Source organism: Dromiciops gliroides, chromosome 6 (assembly GCF_019393635.1).
Source record: "Dromiciops gliroides isolate mDroGli1 chromosome 6, mDroGli1.pri, whole genome shotgun sequence".
Taxonomy (NCBI): Eukaryota; Metazoa; Chordata; class Mammalia; order Microbiotheria; family Microbiotheriidae; genus Dromiciops; species Dromiciops gliroides.
This window is the reverse complement of record NC_057866.1, coordinates 23,529,883-23,550,148: the sequence shown is the minus strand read 5'-3', so window position 1 is coordinate 23,550,148 and position 20,266 is coordinate 23,529,883. Positions and strand designations below refer to the sequence as shown.

General features: G+C 49.2%; 2 protein-coding genes across 2 annotated transcripts in view; both read right to left on the bottom strand.

The window, feature by feature from the left end:
- Positions 1-16,763, bottom strand: part of LRP4 (LDL receptor related protein 4) — a 68,005-nt gene extending 51,242 nt beyond the window's left edge. Inside the window, exon 1 of the mRNA XM_043970889.1 lies at positions 16,415-16,763. Coding sequence (XP_043826824.1) covers positions 16,415-16,481 — 67 coding nt within the window. The 5' untranslated portion in view covers positions 16,482-16,763. The remainder of the gene's footprint in view (positions 1-16,414) is intronic.
- On the bottom strand, positions 5,213-5,666 carry LOC122731066 (60S ribosomal protein L34-like). Its single transcript, XM_043970888.1, has one exon. The coding sequence runs from the start codon at positions 5,606-5,608 to the stop codon at positions 5,255-5,257; it is 354 nt and encodes a 117-aa protein (XP_043826823.1). The 5' UTR covers positions 5,609-5,666; the 3' UTR covers positions 5,213-5,254.
- Positions 16,764-20,266: the final 3,503 nt, after the last annotated feature.

Sequence of the window (20,266 nt, the reverse complement as noted above, 5' to 3'; positions counted from 1 at the left end):
GAAAGGAAGAAAGAAAAGAAAGGAAGGAAGGAAGGAAGGAAAAAATCACATTCCACAGAGGAGTAAGAATTAGTGGAATGAAACAAGAGTGGGGGGTGAACTATTTGAAGTTTTAAAATTCAAGTTAAGAGACTCAACTATCTTCCCTGGACCAAAAGCCAAATCCTTCATTTCAGAGAATACTGGTTTCTATTTCCCCATCCCGATGAGATAATATACATTAAACTCTAAAGTGCTATATAAATGTTAGCTATTATCATTATTATCATGTCATCTGACCAGGGGAAAGTCTTCTTGACACTGTGTTCACAGAAACTTCCTGAGAAAGGAAATACCCTACCCTTGGACTCATCAATTCCTTAACAATCCCTCAGAGCCCTACTATGGGGGAAAAGTGAAAGTTTCCCCCTATTTTCAACTTCTAGCAAGTAGTAAAGATAAGGCAATACAAACCCCAAAGCATTTATTGGGTGTCTACTTTGGCAAAGGCTGGGTTCATGCCAGTGCTTTAGGGGATGGCTAGGAAAATCTAGACCATTTGTCCCCAGCTCCGGCTCCGTTCCCATTCCCAGCTTCCAAATCACCCCTCCCCCAGGCTCTGCTTTTTTTGCTCCCATCTCAAAGTCGAAGGAGGCTCCTCCAGCCAATGCCCAGAGCTCCATGTGTGCCCCTGATCCATCTCCTCCTCTCCCTTCCAACAATTCAATCCTTTGATCATCCCTCCCTCGTTCTTATTTTCAATCTCTCCTTATGCAGTGGCCCTTTGTGTGCTGCCCTCCAAAATGCCAAGCTCTCATCCTTAAACAACAAACCAAAAAAACCCCTTCAGTCGACACGACCATCTCCTCAAATGATTGGGACACATCTCTCCCCTTTCGGAGTCAAATGACTTAAAAACAAAAAATTGTCTATATCCTACTTTTCACCTCCCGCTTGTATTCTGCAGCTGTCCTCCAACATCCGATATTTCCCTTTTTTGATTATATTTGCCCTCTGATAGGTGTGAGGTGATACCTTAGAGTTGTTTTTAATTTGCATTTGCAATCTGGCTTTCATTCCCACCACTTCACCAATGAGCTCTCTCTCTCTCTCTCTCTCTCTCTCTCTCTCTCTCTCTCTCTCTTTTTGCAGGGCAATGGGGGTTAAGTGACTTGCCCAGGGTCACACAGCTAGTAAGTGTCAAGTGTCTGAGGCCAGATTTGAACTCAGATACTCCTGAATTCAGGGCCGGTGCTTTATCCACTGCGCCACCTAGCTGCCCCCCCCTCTTTTTTTTGTTTTTTTTTTGAGGGGCAATGAGGGTTAAGTGACTTGTCCAGGGTCACACAGCTAGTGTCAAGTGTCTGAGGCTAGATTTGAATTCAGGTCCTCCCTAATCCAGGACCAATGCTTTATCTACTGCACCACCTAGCTGCCCCCACCAACGATCTCTTTATTGTAAAGCCAATGGGCCTTTTTAAAAAAATTTTTTACCTTTCTTGACCTCTCTGTAGCACATGACACCAATGAGCACCTGCCCATCCTTCTAGCTACTCTTCCTTCACTGGGTTCTCTTATTACCCAAACTTTCATCTCCTCTGAAGGATCTTCATCCATGTTCCACCCCCTATTCATGGGTGTATTTGAGGCTGTGTTCTTAGCTTCTTGCTGATCCTCTCAGCTCCCACAGGGTCTTCTATCATCTTTCTACAGATAACTCCCAAACCTTCATAATCCCATTCTCACATCTTTGCTGAGCTCATGACTTATGTCTTTAGTGGCCTTCTGGATATCTCTCCACTTGGATGTCCCATAAGCATCTCAAACTCACACCGAAAGAGAGCCCATTATCCTTCCTAAACCCACCTTTATGGGCAGCTAGGTGGCTCAGCAGATTGAGTGCCAGGCCTGGAGTCAGGAAGATTCATCTTCCTGAGTTCAAATCTGGCCTCAGACACTAGCTGTGTGACCCTGGGCAAGTCACTTCACCCTGTTTGCCTCCATTTCCTCATCTGTAAAATGAACTGCAGAAGGAAATGGCAAACCACTCCAGTATCTTAGACAAGAAAACCCTGGATGGGGTCATGAAGAGTCGGACGTGACTGAGGAACTACCGAATAACAAAAACCCATCTTTCTTCCTAACACCTCAATATCCACCAAGGGTACCACCATCCTTTCCAGTCCCACGGGTTGGCAACCTTAAAATCATCTTCGACTCTTCTCCCTCTCAGCCCTTGTAACCAATCACTTGCCAGGTTTTATGGATTCTACCTCCTCAATATCTCTTCCTCGCTTTACTTACACCCTGGTGCAGGCTCCTACTCTTTCTATTGCTCTAGCCTCCTCCTTCTTTGGGGGGGGGCAATGAGGGTTAAGTGACTTACCCAGGATCACACAGCTAGGAAGTGTCAAGTGTCTGAGGCTGGATTTGAACTCAGGTCCTCCTGAATCCAGGGCTGGTGCTTTATCCACTGCACCACCTAGCTGCCTCACTCTAGCCTCCTTCTTGGTCTCACTGTCTCTAGTCTCTCCCCTCCCCTCTAGAACAATTCTCCAAATGAATATTCCTAAAGCACAGGTCCAGCCATATCATTCCATTGCTCAAAAAACTTGACTGGTTCTCCATTATCTTTTGGAACAAAATACAAATACAATTCTCTCTGTTTGGCACTTAAACCCTTCAAAATCTAGCTCCCATCTGTCTCCAGGGCTGTGTTGTCCCTTATAGAGTCTGGTCTATTTGTCATTTTCCACACATGACATTATTGTTAGGAAGCTTGAGCCTTTTCCCTTACATGCTGGATGTCAGATCCATCTCTCACCTCCATGCCTGGAATGCTCTCATTCCTCACTTCCACTTCTTAAAGGTTTTTAGTTCCTTTTAAGACTCAAGAACCACCTCCCTGATTTCCCCAGCTGTTCGTGACTCACTTGTCTTCAAATCACTGTATGTTATTTTGACTATATCTTGTATTTAGTAGGATGTAAGCTCCCTGAGGTCAGGAGTTATCTCATTTTTGTATTTTGTCTCCCCAGTGCCTAGATCAGCAGCTGGCATATAGAAATCCACTTGTTGACTGATTGTTTTTTGCGGGTCAATGAGGGTTAAGTGACTTTCCCAAGGTCATACAGCTAGTAAGTGTCAAGTGTCTGAGGTTGGATTTTTAACTCAAGTCTTCCTGAATACAGGGCCAGTTCTTTATCCTCTGTGCCACCCAGCTGCCCTTTGACAAACTGATTATTAAAGAAAGAAAAAGATCTGGGGTTCTTAATAGATTAAACACCCAATATTAGTCAATTGAGCAATATGGCAGTCAAAAAGCTAATGCAGATGAGAGGTGATGCTCTGCCTGGGCCAGCCACATCTGGAGTATTGGGATCATGTTTTAGGAAGGCTATTGGTGAGCTAGAGAACGAAAAGGAGGGTGAGTAGGTTGGTCAAGGCCCAGAAATCATTGAAGATTCAGCTGAAAGACCTGGAGTTGAGAAGATTTAATCAGTCCCTGATAATTGTCTTCAAGTATTTCAAGGCTACCATGTGGAACAGAGAGCACTTGTTGCACTTGGCCCTGGAGGGCAGAACCAGGAAGAATGGGGGAAGTTTATAAGAAGCAGGTTTCAGTTCAATGTAAGGGAAAATGTCCTAGCAGAGCTACTGGGAAGTGGGATGGACAGCTTCAGTAGGGAGGGGTATTTTCCCCCTCAGTCTTCAATGGGCAGGATTTGGAGTCATGGGACCTGGGTTAGAATCCCAACTCTGAAATTTACTGCACGTGTGACCTTGGATAAGCCGCTTTTCCTGTGGTCCCTCCCTCCCAGCTCTGACATCCGTCAAGGAAGCAAAGGTAAAGCTAAACAATGAAGCAGAGAGTATGCTTCATCATGAGCCCTTTGGGATTGTCTTGGATCGCTGCAGTGCTGAGAAGAGTTAAGTCATTCGCCGTTCTTCATCATATACTAACAATAAAGCGACCCAGACCTACCCCAAGCTCCTGTTATTCCCCGACTCGCAAATCCAAATGCTACAGCATAGCTTTAGGACCAATGGCAGTCAAAGGAGAAATCTTTCTAAGAAAGGTCCCAAAGAGCTTTTCCCAAAGGGACTTGAGATGAACTTGGGAGTGCTTTGGTCAGAGGTCCCTATTGCTATGGAAAGATTATTGGCTTAGAGCTAAACAGGACCTTAGAGGCCATCTGGTCAATGCATCCTCATTTGGTAGAAGGGGAAACTGAGGCTAGGCAGTTAGGCAGGGGTGGCAGAGATGGTTTTCGAGCCCAGAGCCTCTGCTTCTAAAAACCCAGCTAGGTAGTGCAGTGGATAAAGCACTAGTCCTGGATTCAGGAGGACCTGAGTTCAAATCTGGCCTCAGACATTTGTCACGTACTAGCTGTGTGACCCTGGGCAAGTCACTTAACCCTCATTGCCCTGCAAAAAACTAAACCAAACCAAAACAAAAACCCTGTTCTTTCCACTGTACCCCACCACCTTGTTTAATGGTCCCAAGGTACACTTAGGTCAACCATGGGACCTCAAATACTTCCATGATCCTTGATATTTTTGAGGTGGGCATTTCCTTTACCCCACTATGACATGAATAACTAATAGAATGTAAGCTTCCTGACTACATGGGAAGTTTCATTGTTGTCTGTATTACTAGCACCTGGCACATAGTGGGTGCTTTTTAATCTCTGTTGAATTGGCATATAATTTTTGTGAGTCACTGGCTGAAAATTCACCATCTTACAGTCAGTCTGATGATGAAGCTCTCCAAACTTAGCTGGCTTGGCCTCCAGATGTGGCCTACACAATTCTCTTCTTTCTGGGAGGAAAGGAATGAAAGTTAGAGTAGTGCTATGGGAATCGGCAAGGGGCTCTGAGTCAAGAGGCCCTGAGTTCAAATTCTGATTCTGTCATTTACTGCTTGGGTGACTTTGGGCAAGTCACTTCTCTCTGGGCCTCAGATTTTTCATCATCACCTGTAAAATGAGGTGTTTAGACTAAATGAACTCTAAGATCCCTTCAGATCTAATTCTATGACTCAGTGATGATCATCACCACGTTTCTGGAAAGGAAGGGAGAGACTAAGACACATTCTCCTCATTTTACAAAAAGCCCTCATGAAAACACAGCAATTTGCTGGGAGATTTTGGAGCATCCTCCATCTTCATTCCTTATTTATCACAGCCTAGACCAGATTCAAGGCTTCCTCCAAACAGATTCCTTTTCCCCCCACATTTTAATTTTCTTTATTATTCAAAAAAACATATCCTTTTTATTTACTTTTTTGACTCTGTGCCTGTGCCTTCAACACCTTCACAACAATTTTCTGCTCCTCAATCAGGAAAGCACGCTTGATCTTGTCACAGACACATTTAGGACACATGGAGCCACCATAAGCTCTGCTGACATGCTTTTTGGTCTTTGATAGCCTCATAAGAACTTTAGGTCTCACTGCACGAACACCTCGAAGTCTTCCTGGGCACACACCACAGACTGATTTTGGTGCTTTTCCAACTTTCTTAGTATAAAGGTAAACAATTCTGTTACCTGGAGTTCGTGACAGCCGAGTTTTGTTGGAAGCTGTGTTGTAGGACAACCTACGGCGATATGTCAGATGCTGAACCATTTTTAATTTCTGTCAAGTCTGTCACCGGAAGAGGGAAGAGCCAAACAAATTCTTAATGTAGAAATTTATTCTCTTTTCCTTGCCCCCAAGCTTATCTGTGAAAAGAGTTCATACCAGAGGTGTGGCTAGGTAGCAGGTTACAGGGGAAAAAAATCTCACAGTGGACTGAAAGCTCAAAATGAGGCAATAGCTGTGGGTACCACCTCTTAGGAAAGATGTTAACAAGCTGTCTAGCATCCAGAAGAGAAGGGTGAATGATCTGGAGACTATATCACATGCAAACTGGCTAAAAAAAACAAACAACTAGGAATGTGGAGCCTGGATGAACAAAGACTCGAGGAGAATGCAAGAGCTGCCTTTGGGTACTTGGAAGACCACTGTCAGCCTTGCCTCTCTCATCTCCCAACTTTCCTTCAAAGTATAGTGCAAAGCTCTCTTTGTGGTGGCTAAGAATTGGAAATTGAGTATGCCCATCAACTGGGGAATGGTTAAACAAGCTTCAGTATATGATTGCAATGTAATATTATTATGCTATAAGTCTTGAAAACTTCCATGAACTGCTGCAAAGTGAAGTGAGCAGAACCAGGAAACATTGTTCACAGTAACAACAATATTGTATGATGAAGAACTGTGAATGATATTCTCAGCAATAAAATGATCTAAGACAACTGCAAAGGGCTCATGATGAAACATGCTATCTGCTTCCAGAGAAAAAATTGATTTTGTCTGAATACAAACTGAAGCATGCTATTTTCCTTTCTTTATTTCTTATCTTTTTATTTTATTTTATTGCAGGGCAATGAGGGTTAAATGACTTACCCAGGGTCACACAGCTAGTAAGAGTCAACTGTCTGAGGCTGGATTTGAACTCAGGTCCTCCTGAATCCAGGGCTGGTTCTCTATCCATTGCTCCACCTAGCTGCCCCTTCTTTCTTTCTTTCTTTACCTTCCTTCCTTTTTACTTGAGTTTTCTTATATAAAATTATTAATATGAAAATGTTTTACATGATTACACATGTGTAAACTATCAAATTGCTTACTATTTCAGGGAGTGAGGAGGGGAGGGAAGGAAAGATAGAATTTGGAACTCAAAACTTTTTTAAAAGTTTAAAAAAATTTTGTTTTAGCGTGGAATTTGGGAAAATATTATTTAAAACAAAACAAAACAAAACAAAGTATTGTGCAGGAACCACCTCCTTCAGGGGCCTTTGCTGACCTCCCCAGCTGCCCAAGGGCTTTGTATTTACTCTGGGGGATATTTTGTATATTTTGTGACCTTGGGCAGGTCACTGCATGTCTATGAGCCTCAGTTTCCTGGAAAAGAAGATGATTGGCCTGGATGACCTCTGAGCTCCCTTCTAACCCTCACGATCTTATGATCTGTTTATATATCATTTCCCTTACAGAACATGGGGGTTTAGAGCTAAACAGGACCTTAGAGGCCATCTGGTCAACCCACCCTCATCTGACAAAGGAGGAAACTGAGTTTAGAGAGGTTAATCAAATCATCTAAGGTCACATGGGCATTTGGGCTTTTTGTTGTTTCATTTTTGGGGTCTTTGTAGCCCAAAGCCTAGAACACAATGGATGCTCAATAGTCTGTTGTACAGAACTGAATAACCTGGGGAGGAAGGTGCCATTATTAAACCCATTTTATTGATGAGAAAACTAAGGCTCAGAGAGAATGAGTGATTTGCTCTGGGAGAGAAGTAAGTGACTTGGGTTCCTAGCGATTAGCCTCTTGAGTTGGGATTCCTACTCAGATCTTCCTGATTTCAGGTCTGGGGCTCTCTTCCCTACATTGTACTGTCTCTCAGAGAAATCAGCGTGACTTTTATACCCAACCACTTTCTACCTTCCCTCTGAGCCTGGTAGTTGAAACCCCCTCCCTTCCCAAGCACCAGAAAGAACAAGGACTACAACAACAACAACAAAAAAACCAAAAACAAACAAACAAAAACCCTGGGCAGAACAAGGGGATTCCCCTCTCACCTCTCGCCCATGGCACCTTGACACCCCGCTTGGTTTCCACACACCAGTAGCCAACTCTACAGCTAGCTGTCATTTGGGCTCCATCCACTTAGGACGGTAAGCTCCCCAGGGGCTGGCAGACCCGGGGGCTTCTGAGTTTGGGGCAAACCCCGAGCTTTTGACATCTTGGGCTAACTGGCTTTCTATCCCCTCCCCCTCCCCCCTGTGTTCCAATCAGGTGTCTTTCCCAGCAGCAGGGGCTGGAACCTCCCTGCCCTTCGCCAAAGGAGAAGGGGGGAGGTTCTCCCCCAAAGCCTCGGTGGGAGCCAGGAGCTCCGAGGTCCCAGCAAACTCCCGGTGATAAATTATGCAGCACCTTTGTGTGGCTGCCTCTGGGGCCAGATGGGAGGTTTTTCTCCTCGGGTCTTTTGTTTCCGGCTTTGATCCGGGCTCTGATCCCCAGCTCCGCACAGAGGTGGGGGGGGGGTTGGGGGGAGAGGAGGAAGTCCCCGCTAGCCAAGTTGGGGCTTGCAACAAGTCCCAGCGAGGAGGCCTTCCCGGTTCCCACCTGAGGCTGCCTACCCTGGAGCCTCAGAGGTTCCCTTAAGCATGCGGACCTGGGGTGGGGTACAGATGTGCCCCCCCAACCCTGTGCACGTGTGTGGGGTGGGGTGCGACTTCTATAGCCCTCGCAGTTATTTTGACAGATGCCTGCTGCGAGGATGGGGGCTTCTAAGAGTAAAAGAAAGAATCGTGTTCTTCCCATTGGGTTTCAAAGGTACCCGGGGCAACCAAGGATGTTTACTTTCTCTAAATCAAAAACACAGAAGACCAAGAAAATGGAGTCCAAGCCGGGCAGCGCCAGGAAACCAGGAAACCGGCGGCAGAGGAGAGGCTGCGGCAGGCCGGCCGGCAGCCCCTGTGGCGGCCCTTGGTTATGGCCAAGGCCAAAGCAAGTCCCCATCACTGGCCCCCAAGTGAAGGGGAGGAAACAAAGAGATGACGGGGCTGAAATGCAAGGAGCTGGGGGCTTTCTTTGAGGTCATATAACCGCAAATCGGGGAGGGAAGAGACCCTCACAAGCCAGAGTCCTACCCCATCATTTTCCAAGTTAGGTTTATGGGACTGACTCAAAGGGCCCAAAGCAGAAAGTGTCAGAGGGACGGCATCAGCTCTTGATCACTGGGGGAAGAAGGCTGCCAAGGGTTGAAACCTCTGAGGGATACAAGTGGCCAGGGCAGCCCAGAGCTCTTGAGTGGGTAGGCAGGTGGGGAAAGCCAGGCGCTCCCTCCATCCCAGACTGCTTAGGAATCCTTGAAGCACAGCCCCTCTCAAAGTCAAGACCTGCTCTCCCAGATGATTGCAGAATTAAAATGACAGCTCAAATTCACAGAGCGTTTGAAGGTTTGCAAAGCATCCTGCATCTAATAATATCTCACTTGGTCCTCACAACAGCATAGAAGTGGGGTGTTATTATCCTCTGTTTTAGGGATGAAGAAACTGAGGCTCAGAGAGGTTGTGTCTGCATGTATTTTCTCATTTGAACCTCACATTTGAGGTAGCACTGTTATCATATTCCCCATTGCACAGATGAAGAAACTGAAGCTCAGGGAAATTAAGTGGTTTACCAGGATCCCCCAGCTTGTGGGATTTAAAGCCTAGTCTTCCAACTTTCCAACTCCGAGTTCAGTGTTTGGTCCCCTAAATAAAGTGGTTTCTGTAAGTAGTTAACTAACAAACACCTATAAAGCTTCTCCTTCAGCCAGGCATGACACCATGATGTACAGACACAGCTACTGAGCCTCAGTTTCTTCATCTGTAAAATGGGGAATATGTTAACAGTACTGTTGAAAGTTATGTTCTCATTTTAATTCTCTTTGTCTTGAGTTTTGCCTCCTTAAATAGGGTGAAAAGCCCAAATGAAGAATCTTTCTATTAACAGTACTATCTCACAGGGTCACGGCAGGGCAGGGATCAAATGAGATAATGCAGATACAACCACCCTCGACTTCAGTTCCTTCATCTATCAAAGCCCAAAATGACACAGCCCCATTCAAAGAGCTTCCATTCCAATGAAACAAGTCGCCAAGCATTTATTCGGTTTCCAGCACACCAGGTGCTGTGCTAAGCCCTGAGCACACATGTATCAAGAAAGGTAAAGACAGTTTCTGGGGTCAGGAAGCTCTCAGCCTAATGGGGGAGTCAACATGGGAAAAGCTATGTACACACAAGATATAGCCGGTCAATTTGAGGCCAAGTCGGAGGGAAGGCACTAGCAGTGGGGGCCACCGGGAAAGGACTCTTACAGGAGATGGGATTTGAGCTGACCCTGGAAGGAAGTCAGGGAAGACAACAAATGCATAACTATGGAGACAGTGGCTCCCCCAAACTTCCATGCAACTTCAGGGAGCCTAATTTCTAAGAGACAGCAACACACAGGAAGGAGCTAATGGGATGGAGGCCGGGTTTGGAGCCAAAGCACCTCAGAGTTTCCTCATCTGTGAAATGAAGGCGGCAAAGATAAGCCATTTCTGCGGTCCTCTGAATGAATGAATGAATGAATCAGTGCATCAATGGAGTAAGTGAAGTGAATGAATGAATGAATGGGAAAGCAGTTATTAAATGCTTGCCAAGTGCCAAGCACGGTGCTAAGCCCCGGAGATACAAATACAAAAGCACACAGTTCCTGCCTTTGAAGATCTTGGTTCTGAAGCTAATGATATAGATTCAGATTTATTATTTTTTTATAAAGGAAGGGAGTGGATAAAGGTTCCTGTCTTGGCATCAAGAAAACTCGAGTTAGAATTCTTTCTGGATGCTTCCTAGCTGTGAGACCCAGCTCAAGTCACTGACCTCTCTGAGCCTTGGTCTGTCCACCTGTTACATGGAAATACTGGTACCTACTTCACCACAGGCTTGTTGTGAGTGCTTTGCAAACAGTAAATGTTATATCTGCCACTCTGATGGGTGTGAGGTGACACCTCAGAGTTGTTTTAATTTGCATTTCTCTGATCCATAGTGATATAGAGCATTTTTTCATATGATTATAGACGGCTTTGATTTCTTTGTCTGAAAACTCTTCATGTCCTTTGACCATTTATCAGTTGGGGAATGACTTGTTGCAAATAGTAAACAACTATACAAACGTCAGTCATTACTTGGTGTTTTGTTTTGGTTTTTTTTGTGAGGCAATTGGGGTTAAGTGACTTGCCCAGGGTCACACAGCTAGTGTTAAATGTCTGAGGCTGGATTCGAACTCAGGTATTCCTGAATCCAGGGCCGGTGCTCTATCCACTGCGCCATCTAGCTGCCCCCATTACTTGGTTTTAAGGAGGTCTGAGAGCAGCAACTTCTTTTACTTTGAAAGGGAAGAAAGTGACAAGGAGGATCCACTGCTGAGAGAAAGGCTCCAGGGCCGTGCCAGGAGGCAGAATCTGACCCTGTCTGAACAAAAATTGGAATGGGACACCACAGGCCTTCACAAGGGCTATTTATAGGGCTCCACCGTCCCCGCCTCAGCCAGCCAGCAAGGCCTCATTCCTGGAACACCTCATCCCCTCCTGGGGCTCGAAGGAGCAGGTCTGCTACCCTGAAACCAGATGGCAGCTCAAGCCCACTCGAGCCAAGGTGACACACACTTAGCCCCCAACTGCAGGAAGATGGCAGCCTGAAAATAGGGTCAGGGATTTAGAGCCCTTAGAAGTCATCTAGTCCAATCTACTCCCTCTACAGATGAAGGGGGGGGGACTGGGACCCCCAGGGGAAGTGACTTGGCCAAGGCTACTTGTGGTAAGTGATGAAAACAGGATAGTCCCCACCCCCCAACTCCAAATCCAGTACTATTTCTTAGCTAGCTGGACAAAAGGGTCCATGAAATTGTCCCGAGATTGGGAAATACACACACACACACACACACACACACACACACACACACACAACCACAGTCAGGATATGCACTGTTGTTTCTCAGTCATGTCCAACCCTTCGTGCCCTTGGTTGGGGCTTTCTTGGCAAAGATTCTGGAGTGGTTTGCCATTTCCTTCTCCAGAAGTATATCCATTGGATCATTCAATCATAAATTTAGAACTGGCAGTGATGATATATGCCACTGAATTGGAGCCCTTCATTTTACAAATGAGGAAACTAAGGCTGAGATAAGTAACTGACCTGCCCAACTCACTTGACTAGTAAGCATCTGAGACTAAATCTGAACTCAGGCCACCTAGCTGCTTCAATATGACGAGAAAATGAGACATCTGGAAGCTGGAGGCCCTAATTTCACATTGGTAAGCTAACTGACTCCAATCTGTTCCTGAAATTCCAATAGAATTTTCCCCGACTTCATTCAGAGAGGAAGTCCCAGCAAGGCTCTCTGTGTTCTTCCCTCCCACTCACTTTCCATTTGCCTGGTAAAATCTTAGTTCTCTAGGTCCTCCGTGAGGCTCTTCAGGTGCCCCCACCTATTAGCACTGTCCCCTTCTTGAAACTAGATCGTCCCCCATGCCTGGAATGTTCCCCTCTTCCTCCTCACCTCTGCCTCAATGATCCCCAGCTGCCTTGGAGGTGTAGCTCAAGTGCCCCCTCCCACATGAGGTCTTTCCTGACCCCTACCCCAATCTTTAGGGGTCTCTCTTTCCCAGCTCCTGCTGGCCTACCGAGATTCTTTTGCTTTTACTTCTTAGCTTTTTATAGATTAATGTATCTGTGCACATGTTCTTTTCCCCCACAGAATGGGAACCCCTTGAAGGCAGAGGCCACTTTGTTTTTCTCTTTGGCTCATAGTAGACACAGACGCCATTTGTGGAGGGAGAAAATTACACACGGACTCCAACATAAGGTCCACAGATCCTGAGGCTTGGGGTGGCAGAGACTCATCATAGCCCGTGGTCTCAAACCACACCCTATCTTCCTCAGCCGCCCTCGCCTCCTGGTCACTTTGCTAGCTCTGGGGCTGTTCGTTTCAGAAGGTCCGGAAGTTTGGCACAGCAGGTCCCTCACATCCGGCCCTGGTGCACCTATCACCCCTGTTCCCATGCTCTAAGGCCAAGCTTGTCACCTGATATCCAGCAGGACACAGAAGAGGAAAGACAAATTTAGTACCCAGCCAGCCACCCATGGCAGCAGATGACCCAATCACTCAAACGTCCCTACCAGTGTGTGGCTCCACACCAAGTTAGACAGGTACAGGGACAATGTCAGTTTCTAAGAGGGCAGCCAGCCACACCTGTCCAAGCCCTTTCTTACACTTATTGACCTGTCTCCAAGAAAGACATGCTCCCTTTGAACACCCCAATGTTCCATTGCCAAACAATTGCAATAACAATTAACGTGAGGGGGCAGCTAGGTGGCACAGTGGATAGAGCACCGGCCCTGGAGTCAGGAGGACCTGAGTTCAAATCCAGCCTCAGACACTTGACACTTACTAGCTGTGTGACCCTGGGCAAGTCACTGAACCCTCATTGTCCTGCCCCGCCACAAAAAAGGAAAATTCCACTGACAATATTGATGTGCTATGGTCCATGGGGTCACAAAGAGTTGAGTCAGACATGACTGAACGATAACAAGAATCCTTTGGCATGGATTTTATTATCCCCATTTCTCTGCTAAGGAAACTGAGGTTGAGAGAAGTTAGTTGATTTGCTCAGGGTCACACAGGCATTACAGGTTGAAGAGGGATTGGAACCTAGGTCTTCATGATTCCCAAGTCCAGAAATTGATGCTTCACCCCATGTGCTGCCCAGCAAGCCCTCAGCATAACGCTCTCTATCACATACCGTGCACGGAGTAGGTGCTTACCAAATGCTTGGTGAATCGAGTTAAATAGTGGCCTCTAAACCAGGCAGGCCTAGCTCTTGTCCCATCTGTACCCCAGGAACCTTGCAAGCACAATACAAACAATCAGCACCACCTCCCCTCAAAATTCAGTTTGAGAAATTGGAATGGAAGTTCATGCCAATCTCACATTTCCTTGAGAAGGCCTATGGGACTTTCAGCAGCCCCCAAACCAGCAGGATTCTCATTGCAAGCTACCTCTAAAGTGGCAGGCCAACACCATCCCAAGCTAGGAGCTCTCTCTTGGCTAGGGGCACTCCCTCCCAGTGCTATTCTAGCTCAGCCTCCCCAGCAAACTCTGGGCTCTCCTCTTGGCCTCCAGGTACCACCCCTCTCTTCCTAGGCTATGGTCCCCAGCAGAAGCGTTTGTGTCACAGAATAGTGATGGGGGGTGGGGAAAGGATGGAGGAACCGTTGTTGGACCTGGCAGTAAGATCTGGGTTCAAATCACTTAAAATCTCTGTGATCATAGGTAAGTCACTTAACTTCTCAGACTCAGCTTCTTCCTTTATAAAACTGGGGTTAATACTCAGTCAAAGCAGCTAACCTCTCCAGATCTGCCTCAGTTTCCCCATGCCCCAATGAGGTCCCTTCCGGCTCTAGAGCTGTGACCAAGAGCATTTGTTTTACAGGAATCTAGATAAAGCACTACATGAACATCATCATTCTACCCTCTGAAATGCTCTGGATGAATAAATGTTTCTCTTTTATTTGCTATTTCCCAATTGCCCTTCTAAAAAAATTTTTTTTTTTAAATCCACAACAGTCTAGCAGAAAACTCTGGTCACTATCATTCACCCATCCTTGGGTGCACCAAACATGAACCAGCATTCTTCCAGGCTCCTTTGTGGAGAGTTGCCTGTGGGAGTGGGGGCTGCAGTTGGAGGGATACTGAGCAAAGAGAGGGAGTCAGATGCCGATCAGTTCAAGGCAAACCCTTAAATCTGTTACTTGCTTCTTTTGTGACCAAAGTCCCAATGCTCTCTGATGGAAGTTGTTACCCAAGCCATAACCCAACTCCTAGCTCTTAGCAAGGGGCCTCACACACAGTAAGTGAATAAGGCACTAAGTGTGAGTGTTCGCAGCTCTCTCTTCTGTAAAATGAGGCCTCTGAAGTCCCCTCCAGCTTTAAATCTGGGCCCCAAATGCCAGGGCCATCCTGGCTCCTATCTCCCCGCCACAGAGGGGGACAATCTCCTGTCTGGCTTCTGGGGGACTTCAGCCCCCTCCCACTCTTCTGGGGCCATTGATTTCCCTCGATCTCTTGGGCACTTCCTCGGGGAACAGGCAGGAAAGTCATCTCTCCTCCCCTCGGAGCCCAGCACAGCTGTCCCTTTAAGGGGCCCGGCTGGTGGGATGAGCAGCTACATTCCTCCCCGGGTAGGGCTGCTGTCCCAACACGCCAGAGAGGCTACAAATAACCTGCCAGCAGAGAGCCCGGGAGGGGGAGAGCACAACACACAGGGAGAACCAGGAATCGGCCAGGCTCCCACTCCTCCTCCGGCTGAGAGAGGCACAGAGCCCGGGGAGGCCGAGAGGGAGCTAGGGAGAACCAAACAAAAACAAAGCTTCATCATCTAAACAGGAGCACAGACAGGGCTCCCCCAGCTTGGCTAGGGCTTAGTGGAGGGAAGCAGAGCACTCAGGGCTCTCCCACTACCTGCTGGGGGAGCCACGTTGGGCAGCCCCGGGGACTTGTGACACATGAGTCCCTATCCTGTGGTTCAGGGGGGCCAGTGGGCTCCGGAGCCCGGACCTTTCCTGGATGCCCAAATTCACTGGGGATGGGGGAGGGGGGTCGGGTTGGAGTTCAGAGAAGGAGCTCAAAGTTGTCCGGGCAGCTGCTGAGCTCCGGGATGCATCCACTCCTCCCATGCCGCCCGGCCCAAGCTGAAAGTCCACCCTACCTTAGCCTCACTTACACCAGGCAGGCACTTCGCTCGCAGGCCCCCGAACAAGTTATTAATGTGGAGCAGATGAAGCAACAGATCCCCTCCCACCATGTCTGCCTTCCCGCATGGGCCAGGGGTTCTCGGGGCTGAGAGGACGGGGAAGAAGGGCTGAGATGGAGACTTTCTCCGGATCTGGCTGCATGATTCCGCCTCCCCTCACCCCCCTTCCCTATTCCCCCTAGCGATCTAGGGCAGGAAGCCCATTGGGAGCATCCAGCAGAGGGAACCCCAAACAACGCCAACCAAGAGGGAGATGCAGCCGCCAAGAAGCAGCGCTCTGGGACCCTCCTGGAGGGGGAGGTTTGAAGGCTGGGATGGCTTGTTCCTCGCCTCCCCCCCCCCCCGCCCCCAATCTCCTAACTTAAAGTATTCGGAATCTCCTTTGGATCCCACCGAACTCCCCTTCCCAGCCCACCAGCTTTCCCTAAATCCTGGGAGGGAACTCCGATAGTGTAGCTGGTTCGGGAACATCCCCGCCCTCCCTCCCCTTTCCTTTACACACATTCCCCGGGACCACAGACACTGAGATCTTCTAACAACTGGAGAGGGAGGCAGACCCCTGGCTCTTTCAGAGAGCAGACCTAGGCAAAGCGAGCCGGAGGGGTTCACCCGCAACCCTGCCCCACTAAGAGTCAGGGGAAGTTTGGGGACACTCGGTCCCAGTCCTGAGCTCTCTCTGCGGAAATCCTACTTGGGTGTCCTCCAAGAAGTATGTGGGGGCTGGTCCAGGGAGTCCTTGGGGTTCCAGTGGGGTGGGGGAGATTCCCGGGGATCCAGCTCCCTGTGTGTGTGTGTGCGCGCACGTTGGGGAGGAATCTGGTTCCCAGTGGAGGGGGATCCAGGTCTTAGTATGGTGGGGAATCCAGATCTAAACGTGTGTGTGTGTGTGTGTGTGTGTGTGTGTGAGGGGATCTGGAGATCTGGCTCCCAGGGCATGGGATCTCGGGGATCAGGCCCCAGTCCCCGCCCGTCTCGCTCTCCCTCGGTCCCCGAAGAGGTCGGGGACTGAGGGACAAACTTTCCCCGGATCGGGGCGGGGGCGCCCGCTTACCGTGTGCGCAGAGTAGGGCGCCGAGCAGCAGCAGCAGCAACAGCAGTGAGCCCCCCGACCGCCTCATGGTGCCCCGGCCGCCGCTGGCGGTGCGGGCGGGGCGGGGAACTTGGGACAGGGTGTCCGGTGAGGAACGGGCCCCCGGCCGCCGCGGCACTGCCCCGCTGGGCTTCGCCTGGGCTCCGCGGCACTGCCGGCGGCTCTGCGCGGCGGCGGGCGCGTCCCGCGAGCGAGGGGAGAGAGAGCGAATAGCCCGGGCTCCCTCCGGCCGCTGCTCCCTCCTGCGCCTCCGGAGCCGAAGCCGCGGCGGAGCCAAGCAGCCCCGCCAGGGGACCGGGAGGGGGGTGTCCCGGGCCCGGCCGCCCCGCCCCCCGCCGCCGCCGCCGCTGCCGCAGCCCCTGCAGCCGCCGCCGCCGCCTCGGCCCGCCCCCCGCGCCCGGCCCGGCCCCTTCCCGCCCTCGGCCCCCGCCCCCAGCTCCCCGACTCCACCCGCCGGGCCCCGCGCCCCCCGCCCCCAGCCCTCGGCGGCGGCCCCGCGCCTCTTTCCGCACACCCCAGACCCCGCGCCCAAGGCCCGGGCAGGGGTCCCCTCGGGGGCCTCTCGAACCCCGTGCGCTCCCCGTGGACGGTCCCCCTCCGCAGAATGACTCCCGGCTCCTCCAGACTCCTTCAGGGCCCGGGGGGCTGTGACTTTCCGGTCCCCCGGGCCCGGATCTGCGTCCCCGGAGTGCAGCGGCACAGTTAACCCAAGTCACCTAGACGTGACCCCGGCCCCCTCGGGGCCCCACACCCAGACTTTATTGAGATTGCTGAATACTTAGGACTTGCTAATGAATAATTCTCTCGGCCTTTAGCAAACGAGGGGCGTCGGGGGTCCCAGAGCGCCAATCCCGGCTCCTAGTCCTTCCCCCGGGTCACGCCTTCAGTCTGTGTAGGGTCGGTCTGGGCCGAACTCATTCCATCACCTCCCCCTTCCCATTTACCCATTTCCTGATGGGATTGTCCCCCGGCTCAGATGTCAGCGAATGGAGCCGGGCAGATGAAGTTCTTCCCTAGGAAACTCCTCGAAAACCAGAGCTGCCTCTTCACCCTCTTGAAATGCCTGGTCGGGAGGGACAGAAAAGTCGGTCCTTTCTCCTAGGTAGGGACCCTCCTCAGCCCCCACCCCAAACCAAAGTTGTCTCCTCCCCGCTCCCAGTTTCTGAGGCCCTCCGGTTGTGTTGACCTTTCGGGATACTATATCAAGTTACAAACCTCCCATCTATTTCATTGTCCCCTCCTCAGCTCTCCTGCCTGCTCTACTCCCGACGAATATTAATGTTTCAGGTTAATTTTGTTCCCATGAACTTTCCATTCTTCCTAGGTGGAATCTTGTTTTAGTATTCGTGCTCGTGTCTCTGACCTCCTCAGTGCTCCAGGGATCGCTTCTCTCTCCTCCCTGGAGTGCCAACACTACTTGACTTAGAAACTTCTGCAAATTGCATTCGAGCAATGTGCTGTCCCTCGTAGGGATCTCTAGTTAGGGCCCAGTGGTCCCCATGTTCCTGAGAGAAAGCAGAAAGAACATTTCTCCAGTTGCGTGTTGACATTTGGCCTTTTCGGAGGCTTTCACTTCAGACAAGCATCTCCTACCAAGGGTGACGTTAACTGCGAGGCTCTGTAAAGGCAGCAAGAAAATGGTGTGAGGTTACCTCTCCTCAGCCACAGCCTCTGTAAAGGTTTTGCTTGGAATCTTCACAGTACACCCAAGACAGAAGGTCCTCTTGGGTGATACTGCTCCCACTCAGGTGTAGGTGGCAGAAGTGTATATATAGCTCAAGGTCTTAACACAGTCTGGGATTTCCTTTCCTGCCCTCTCCCATAGTGCTTGATGGAAGAAGCTTGGCCAGAGGCTGATTTTCATTTCATTTTCATTATTCCTGTGAAGACTTCCATTTTAACCTATTGGGTAAGATTTCCTGATTATGGTCTCACCACAGCCTGACCCCTTCCCACTTTCCCAAGCTTCCTCACACATTTGCCACACTCTCTATCATCTAGTTACCCTGTTGAGTGCTGTTCCAAAGACATGACTTCCATCACTCACTCACACACACACACACTCACACACACACACACTCACTCACACACACACACAACATGCCTTTGCACTGGCTGTTTCCCAATCCTAGAATGCATTCCCATCTTACTTCCTGGTTTCCTTCAGAATTTCTTATTTCCTCCAAGGTTCTACATAAAGTCTTGACCAATCCCCTAAGCCTCTACTACCCATCCCAGACGTCTGGTGTAGTGAGTAGGAAACCAGCCCTGTAGCCAAGAAGATTTGGCTTTATTGATCTCTAGGCCAGAGTGGTCAAACATGTGGCCCGCTTTCCCCATTTGGTCAGCAACACTCCTGAATGCCACCCAAACCAGCTTAAACTGTGACTGGGAAATACTTAACAAAATAAATATACAGTAGAACATAGATGATGTTCATATGTGGTTTTCTAAGTCATTATGGGGCCATCCTTAGGTGTGATTTGTGTTTGAGTTCAATACCTATATTGGTAGAAGGAGCTTTCTCATGTGGGAGTTACACATAACACTGAAAGCCCAGCTCAAGTTCCCATCCCTGTGTATGTTCCTCTATACAAACATGTTTCCACCACCAGGGTATAAGCTCCCTGAGAGCAGGCACTGGTTCACTTTGTCATTTTATCCTCGGGGCTTAGCTTAGCACAATGCCTGCTACCTAGTAGGTCATTAATAAGTGCTTGGTTGATGGCTTCAGAGGACTGGCCATTGACAAACTGTTCTACCCTTCTTGATGTTAAGGACATTTTTTCAGGCTCTATGTGTTGTGGGATTTTGGGGGGAGGGAGGAGGGAGCCTGAGGAGGTTCCCTTCCTTGACTTGGGCTCAAGAAGCTCCAGCCCCTGCTCTCCATAGTAGCAAGGTCCATCCTCCAGAGCTACCCCTGGCTGCAGAAACGAGGAAGATCTATGGAGAGATGTGGCACTCAGAGCCTAGACCCTGCCTGGGTCACCCCCTGGGGGGAGCTAAGCCTTGGCTGTAAGAAGCCTCTCCTGTGCCAGGAGTTCTAAGCAATATTTATTTTTACCAGGCCTCTCAGACTTTCTTGTTTGGAGTGAGAGATCCTGAAAAGTCCTGGCAGAATGGCCTGTTTTTCTCCTCCTGCTTTGTCTGCTGGGACAGGCCACTGGGAAAGGACTTGCTGAGCACTACCAATGAGAGAAGGGTCTTTGAGGCTGTGGCTTTTGTGGTAAATGATGCCCCTGTCCCTTCCTCCTTCCAAGGACCTAGTTCTGTCCAGGGGTCAGGGTCAAATCAGGCCTGGCTCATTGGCCATCACTAATATTCACTGTCACTCCTGATGGAAGGCTGGCTAATACTGCAGTTTCTAGAGGGAAAGGTGGGTCACCAGGGGCCCCTTGGAACACAGATCGTAATTTCTGGAGAAACAGAATTAAAAAAAAAAAAGAATCTACATCTGCAAAGAAAACACTAAGGATACACACCATTCAAACTTCAGTTGGTACCCCCCCCAAGAAAGTTATGTTCAGAGGCTTGAGAGCTGCAAGGCACCTCAAAGGCCCACCTCCTTCATTTTACAGATGAGGAAACTGAGGCTGAGAAACAAAGTGACTTGAACAGGGTCACGTAGCTAGTATCTGAGATTTGAAAAGGGGTCTTCCTGATTGCAAATGCGGCCATTTTCAATCCACCATGCTGCCTCTGGGACTAATGATGCTTTATAAGCCCTTCTGAGATCATCTCTGAGCTGGAAGAAATCTCAGGCACTCTCTGGTCCAGCTCATCTTTTTTTTTTTTTTTTTTTGGGCCGGTGCT